We start from the raw sequence: 8,097 nt of genomic DNA on the forward strand, positions 1-8,097 counted from the left end.
GCGTGTGCCACCACCGCCCAGCTCTATTTCTTAAATGTTAGTGTTGACTAAGGTTGATACTCCACTGCTTTCTCATCTTGCAGGGGATGTTTCTCTACGAACTGGTCCCACCATCGCTCAGCCAGGGCTTCACTTTTACTTAGGCGTCCCCCGGGGTTTTGCTGCAAGCTCCTCACATGCGCTTCCGAGGCAGAATGTGGTCTCTTCACCCTGAGACTTTCTCTTCTCACTACCTCCACACGGTAGCTAGTGGAACTTAACCACCTTCCTTATCTCTCACATCAGGAGCCTCTATCTGAGTCTGTTTTCTCTATTACTGAATACCACAGATTAGGTCATCGATAAAGAGAGACTATTGGCCCAGCGTTCTGGAGGCTCAAAGTCTCAAAGCACAGTGCCACATCTACTTGGTGTCTGCACGGCACCTAGTGAGGGTTTTGTGCTCAGCACCTAGTGAGGGCTTTGTGCTATGTGGTCATATGGTGGAGGCAGGAAAGCCAGACAGCAAACTTGCTTCCATACACAACCACTTCGTTTGTAGCTCAACTGTCCACTAGTGACTTAATCTATTCATCAGAGCAGAACATCCGTGACTGATCTCCCCAAGGTTCTCCCTCCCAGCATTGCTGTTTGGGGACCAAGTTTTCAGGGCAGCCACTTGGGGGGCACATTCAGCCATAGAACTGCCGTTTATCCTCATGATTCTGCTTTCCTTGACCCGCGTGTGTGAACATGCACAATCCCACGCCAGGACTGGTGAGGGGTGGGTGGTGTTCCTACTCTTTGCTGTGCGCCATTGGCGTGAGAGTTAAGATGTGGTCTAGCTCTCTCCTGCTGGGCGGCGCTGCCCTGCTCTCTTGCCATGCACATTTCCCCAAAGCTGGCCAAGGCTTTGACAGCTCAGGAATTCAGTCCTTAGAGAGGACAGAATATCTGAAAACTCCCTCACCACAACCAAACATGCTTAGAATGCACGCATCCCAGGGAGCTGAGACTCACTGACAGAAACCACAGCCTGCATAACTTCAAAGTGTCAGAGTCTTTACCGGATGCAGGAAGACTGGGGCCTAGAGGCCAGGATCTCCCGATGGGCTTCCCCATCTTCATGGGATCTTAAACCTTCCACAGAAGCATGGCAATACCCTTCGCCTCCTTCTTCCCCCTTGTTTCTAAGGTTGTGATTCTTAGGTTCTCAGGTCCTAAGGCTTTGTGTTGCCAAGTCAGGTGTATTGTCATCTCTAAGTTCTGAGTGTTCGTGTGTACAGACATGACCAAGTGTCTTAGACAAGGTTTTTCATGCAACAAAGCACAGTTAATCCAAAACACTAAGTACTTCCTTGGGTGCAGCCCTGCTGTGCAGTCACAGGGAGAAGAGACCTCGTGTGTGTCCTTGGGAAGCATGGGCTTCGTTTCCTGTGATGACTTTCAGCAAATTCATGACCCTGTAGTGCTGACAGTGAGCTGTCCAAAATGTGTTCCACCATGCTACCATGGAGATGTTGACAGAGCTGCATTCCCGCTGCAGGCTCTGGAGGGGATCCATGTCCCTGCATTTGTCAACTCCTAGGGAGTTCCTAGTTTGTTCCTTGATTTGTGCTCTTCCATCTTCAAAGCAGTGTTGTCCCACTGTGGCATCTGCGCCTCTCCCTCCTGACTTAGGACTCCCCCAATTCCACTGGACCCACTTGGAAGATCTCCCTCCTATTTCATGCTCCGGACTCTCATCCGCAAAGTCCCTTTGGTTAAATAAGGTTGCTGTTCACAAACCTCAGATATTAGGATGGAAGCATCTTTAGGGACCAGTGTCTTTCCTGCCACAGAAGGTAACAGATGACCTATAGCCTTATGAGTGCCAAGAAAGGGCACGAAAAGGGCACATCCGTTCTCTCCCAGTGTCTCGTAGCTGACTGTGATAACCAAGCAGACAAGGAACTTAGGAGAACTGCCTTTCCACCCGCCTTGCCCCTTGGAAAGCCAGGGGTAGCATGCCCTTGCACAGGGCCCTGAGATATCCTTCTGCCCAACATCTGCGTGGCCTGGCAGCTGTGCTCTTCCAGAAGAGGGCAAATTGTTCTGAAGGCAATCTCCTCAGGAGAGAATTAGTCACTCCCTGCCTCCCGGGGACTGACACACAGCTGAGGAAACCACCTGTGCGCCTCACCTCTGCAGGGCCAGCGTTGTTGAGAAACGCTGTCAAGTCGGTCAGAGCAATGGCTGCGTTGGCTGCATGTGTCCATGAACCAAAGCCGTCAGCTGTGGTCCCAAAGACACCCCGTGGGGAGTCCCTTCATGGTCACCTCCCAGCCTCCTTCCATAGGATGCCATAGCTACAGGGAATCTGTGTTTTATGTTGAGTAGGGCACTGATTGACGAACTGCATCCTGGAGGTGAGGCGCGGATGGGAAGTGGGGTAAATGGTATTGTCACTGAGACCCAGTGACCGGAATGCAGGACACTTGCCACACAGCTGTAGATGATGGTGGAAAGCCCAGGGGACCTGTGGGGCTCCCAGGCCACACCTAGGTTGAGGAAAGGACACCATGTGTGAAAACTTCACACCTGGGAGAGGCCAGCTGGTAGCTGAGACTACCCGATACTGCTTGGGGAGTGAGCCATGAATTAGGCACTTCCTTATCTTCTCCTCTCCCAGTCCTGAAGCACAGAGCCCTGAAGGGCACAGTAGCTGTGAGCTTCTCTTCTATGAATGCCACGAAAGGGGATGTTTGGAGCAAGACTGTTCACAACGACCACTTCTCTCATCTGTGCTCCTCACTCAACCCAGTTGTCCTGAGCCCAATACCTGGGCCTCCCACTCTTGTGAGTTTCTTGGCTCCTTCCCTCACTTTCTGGAGACACCTAGGAATTTCCCCCAAGGCCATGGTTGCTGATAGTTGTGACCCTCTGTGTTTGGCGTTCACACCTCTTCTGGGGCCTGGATCTGCACCTCTCTCTGGACAATTAGGCTGAGTCAGCATTCCCTGCTGGAAACCAAGATGAAGCCACAGAGAGGCTGTGCCACACTGAACGTTGACTTAGAAGTGGGCCGGATTTGACCGGGCACCCAAAGACGTCAGACTGAGAAAGAATTTTGAGTCAGACGAGGGTGGGAACAGTGCCAGCCTCGGGAGCCTTAAATGTCAACCTGACAGATGGCTTGGGCAATGTGATGTGGTGAGTGTTGCCATGGGGTTGCCAACTGTTGTGTGTTCGGAGAGAATTCTGGTGACAGCGCACACAGGTTTAGAAACTGAATCTGCACAGCTCTTGCTGATAGCCCTGCTTTTCAGGCGGGAACGCTCTTCAGGACTTAGGACAGACCAACTGTAGAGTCCTGTGAACTCAATTCTGGTAACTACTGTGGGGAACTCTGGGCCCATACTTCCAAAAGAAGGCAAAGTTGGTGATTTGAGTTGGGGTTGACCTTGACACCGGGGATAGGATCTCCGGGCCGCTCAGAGCTTAGCTGTCTCACTTGTGAAATGGGTTCTCTATGTGGCCGTGTCCTCCTGGTGCCTCTGCTTACTCCTGTCTGTCATGTCATCCCCATTTGTGTCCCCTGCCTTAAATGACCCTGGCCCTAGAGATCCCAGACTTCCCAACCTCAACCTCAGCACTATTGGCATTGAGCCTCCTTGCTCTATGTGTTGGGTGGGGGTTGGGCTGGGCCCTGAAGGATGTTGAACAGGATCCCTGGCTCTGTCCACTGGATACAAGATCACTTACAACTCGCCAGCAATACACTCGCAGATGGCTGGCTGAAGACCACAGCTTTATTATATGTTACTGTGTGCATTTGAGTGCGTATGTGCCAGTGCATGTGTGTGTAGGTCAGAGGGCACCTGGAGGTCAGAGGGCACCTGCAGGAACCAGTTCTCTCCTGCCTTGCACCTGTTACCCACCAGGTTTTTCTGAGACAGGGTCTTGTGTAACCCAGACTGGCATCAGACTCATTATGTAGCCGAGGCTGACCTTGAACTTCTGATCCTCCTGCCTCTAGGATTACAGGACTGTGCTATCAAGTCCACATTATATGTTGTGTGTTTGATGCTGGGGACCGAACCCAGGGCTTTGTGCACGATAGGAGAGCATTCTACCAACTGAGCCGCATCCCAGCTCAAGTAACCCGAGTTTTGAGGCATACCTGGCATCTGTAGTCAGTCCACCACCCATGTTTCTGAGGGCTCTGCTTTGAGAGTGTGACTTAGATCATTGGGGGAGGGGCTGTGGGTGGCACAGTGTCCTGCACAGTGCCCTCTGATGCTTCCTTAGCCAAGGGGCCTCAAACTCCCTGGGCAGTAAACTGACTTTGAACTATTTGAACTAGAAAGCTTGTCACAGAGGGTGTCTGGTTCTGAACCGGTGACTTCTCCATCTGCAGTCAAACGCTCCACACCGAGCTGTAGTCCCACGCTCCTCCCTGAGAGATGGTTACATTCTTTGCTCCTTTCTCTCACTTCGGTGTTCTCTGACCTCCTCCGCCCCTCCCGGGGCCTCTTATTTATTAGTCCCGCCTGGAGGTTTTTAGTCCCACCTGCATGTTTTTTTAGTGCTTCTCTTTTTATTTTTGCCTCCTATTCCATCAGATCAGTAAAAGTCCCTCAGCTGACTTAAGAATAAAACTTAAATCCCAGGAAAGAAAGTCCCTGTGGGTAACAGGAAGGGACCAGCGGCAAGGCATGGGGCTCAGAGGAGGATGGGGGTGGAACACAGATATGAGCAAGGTACCTGGCGCACATCGTGATGAAATCCATTGTTTTTCACAATGCATATATGTGGAAAGAGACTAGGGAGGAGGTACTGAGGTACTGAGACCACACACACACACACACACACACACACACACACACACACAACACACACACACACACACACCCAGAGGTGGCAGTTCCCTGTGCCTGAGTCCCTCTGGCAACTTTTGGAACAGTGGTCTGGGGAAGCAGTGACACCTTAGAGTGGAGTCAGGCTTAGGCTCCCTTCTGAGTCTAGAGACACAGCTCAGAAGTTCCAGGCATCTTGCTGCAGACTCAGGATCTATAGAAAGGTGGTTTAGAGTATGGAACCCAGTGTTAACTGAGAACCCACCAAAATGGCTCACTGGAACTATTCGGTTCTGCTGTCTGCCTCATGCAGAGGTGCAGGGCACCGGATGTAGATGCCAGGAATCCAGCTGGTTAGAGGTTAGAGGTCACAGGAACTAAAGGTGGCCACAAGGAGGGCCATCACATCAGTGAAGCCATACTGACCCAGGACAGCCTACAGGAAGGAGGATGCAGAGGTTGCTGCCCTGGAGAGATTTCCTGGAGAGGCCTTAATATAAGTGAGATCCGTTACTGTACTTCTGAATGGAACTCAGAATGAGAAATGAATGTGAGGCCTATATGAGCTGTGATCAGGGAAGCCCTCCTGGAGGTGGTGAGCTCGTGCAAGGCTCAAAGAGAAAACGAAAGCAGTGTGGTTGAGGGGAGCCGCACAGGCAAACCAAGGATGCTCGTGTGTCTTAGGGGCTCTAACTTCTTAACTGATGTTTACTAAAGATGATTAGTAATTGAGAAGATATGGTGGGAAATGAGGTGGGGTCCTCAGCTCAGTAGGCGTCCCGAATGCTTGCGTCACAGTCTAACCAAACAAACTGAGCTAAGCAGGAATGGGAATGATGGCTCAGCAATATCTAAAGACATCTTAGCCCAGAGAGGGCCACTGATGGTGATGGATAGAGCGCCATGGGCTGAGTCCCATAGACTTTATCAATGGCCTGGATTAAGAGACGAGTGCTACCCAAATTCCTGGATGGCACAGGTTGTGACCACACGTGTCCATGAGATGACGCCGTGGAGACTCAAAATGAACGGAGTGGGGCTCAGTGGTCGGGGAAGCCCCGTCCTCAGTCTATTAGTCACTCATGAGGCGACAGCAGCTCCTGCACGCGGAGCTCTGCTTTCTGCAGACTCAGGGACGTATCCAGGGGCTGAGGTCCAGCATGAGGAAGGCGATCCTTACGTCAGCCCCCTGCATGCTCCCTTGCGTGTTCACTGCGTTCTGAGTCTGGTAACTTGGAGCGTATGCCGGGGATGGTGGTCAGGAAGGCAGAGGGGCTGGTAGTCCCACACAAGGAACTCAGAGAACTTGAGAGAACAATTTAAGTTCAGAGAACACCTAAGGGGAGGGACGAGTCTGTTGCTTATCATTTCAAGAACTGAGGTTGCGAGGTTGGATTCATTCTGTGTGGCCCCGTTAGGCAGCTCAATGGGCGGATGTGGAGGAGTTTTCAGTCACTACAAAGAGGACAGAGTATCGCAGAAATGACAGGGACTGTCCCTTGAAGGGGAGGTGCCCAGCCCAAGATGGATGTGTGAACTAGCCCGGCACGGTTTGGGGGAGATGATAAGGAGCTCTTTGATCCCTTGCAGTTCTGAACCTCTACACCCTGATGCAGTAGGAAACAGCAGGAGAGTGTTGTAAGGGACAGCATGCGTCCATGCACTTCGTACAGCCAAAGACATGTGTCCATGCATTTATTAGTGCAGCCAGAGGCCTGCGTCCATGCATTTATTAGTGCAGCCAATGGCATGCTGTTCCAGGTACTGTTATGGGTAGTAAGGTGGCCAAGAACCCACCAGACACCTTCAAAAAGCAGGCAGTGTTGGGGATGAGCACTGATGGAAATGGGAAGAAGGGACCACTTTGGGGTGATGGAGATGGTCTGTATATTAACACAGGGGTATAGAAACTTCTGTCACTGCTCCCTCAATTGCAGGCACTTAATATAGTAAATTATATTCCAGTAGTGTTGATTCAAAAGTGAAAGCCGTACTATTGGGACCATTTCATTCTTGTGGAGAGACAGAGATCTGACGCCAGTAAACACGAGGGTGACTTAACATCAAGGTACACATCTGAAACCCTAGTAACCTGAGAGGTGGGCAGGAAGATGACAAGCTTGAAGGAGCCTGAGACACACAGCAAGCACCAGGCTAGCCCAGGATACAGAGTGAAACCCATGCTGGCCTTGAATTCTCGACCCTCCCGCCTCTCCCTCCCAAGTGCTGGGACCGCTGTCCTGCACCTCCACACCGATCTCTATCTGCCCACAGGAGTACGAGTGCTTGGAGCAGGAGAACGCCGTCCTGCGCAGGGAGATTTCGAAGCTGAAGGAGGAGCTGCGACACCTGAGCGAGGCGCTGAAGGAGCATGAGAAGATGTGCCCACTGCTGTGCCCTATGAACTTTGTGCAGGTTCGGCCAGACCCTGTGGCCAGCTGTCTGCCACGATGATACCCCAGCTCACTCCTCTTTTGTCCAGCTCAGAACCTGGGTTTGCACACCCAAGAGTTTCCCTCCGCACATGAGTCCAGGGAGTGCCTGTGCCTGTGCCCCTCCTAGGAAGGAGCTCTGGGGCCAGCCTGGGCTCAGCATGCATGCGGAGGGAGCCTGTCTTTAAGCTCTAGAGCAGTGGACCCAGAAGGCGGCCCACAGGAATCACTCCTCACCCACTTTGGCAGCTAGCCGGTCCTGTTCTTAGGCAGGCTCTTTCGTCTAGGATTTGGATAATAAAGATAGTTACCGTGTTTCCTTTGTCCAACTCCTTGGGCTGGAGAGCACATAGAATTCCTTCTCTGGGAATGTCATACTGTGCAGGCAGGTCCCTCTGCTGTTCATTCCCCTGACAGACACATACGTGACAGATGGGAAAGTACCTTGGCTATGGCAGAGCATAAGACTGGGATTTCCTTTGCCACTGAGGCTTCCAATAAGTCTTTGACCCAGTTTGGTCCCAGTGGGCGACTGGCTATGACTCACGCTTGTCTCACTTATTATCCGGCCTTCTTTCTGGTCCACCTTATCTTACTTCAGCTGTAGAATTCTATTTTTGTTTTCACTTATTTTTTTGAAGCAAGATCTTACTCTATCCCAGGCTGGCTTGGAACTCACAGAAATCCCCCTGCTGTAGGTTTTTAAGCTCTGGAATTACACCATACTGGTGGTATTTTTTTTTCTTTTCTTCTTTTCAAAAAATAATTATTTTTATTCTATGTATGTGACTGAGTGGATGTCTGCTCACATCCAGAAACTAACACTGCAATGTTAATAGCAGGAGTCC

The 8,097-nt window shown here is 51.3% G+C and overlaps 1 protein-coding gene across 1 annotated transcript in view; it reads left to right on the forward strand.

Moving 5' to 3' along the window:
* Window positions 1-7,578, forward strand: part of Batf3 (basic leucine zipper ATF-like transcription factor 3) — an 11,751-nt gene extending 4,173 nt beyond the window's left edge. Inside the window, exon 3 of the mRNA XM_050148212.1 lies at window positions 7,092-7,578. Within this exon, the coding sequence (XP_050004169.1) occupies window positions 7,092-7,271 (180 nt within the window). The 3' untranslated portion in view covers window positions 7,272-7,578. The remainder of the gene's footprint in view (window positions 1-7,091) is intronic.
* The last annotated feature ends 519 nt before the right edge of the window (window positions 7,579-8,097 follow it).

The sequence above is a fragment of the Alexandromys fortis genome, unplaced genomic scaffold, assembly GCF_014885135.2.
Source record: "Alexandromys fortis isolate MF-2015 unplaced genomic scaffold, M_Fortis_MF-2015_v1.1 scaffold_62, whole genome shotgun sequence".
Taxonomy (NCBI): Eukaryota; Metazoa; Chordata; class Mammalia; order Rodentia; family Cricetidae; genus Alexandromys; species Alexandromys fortis.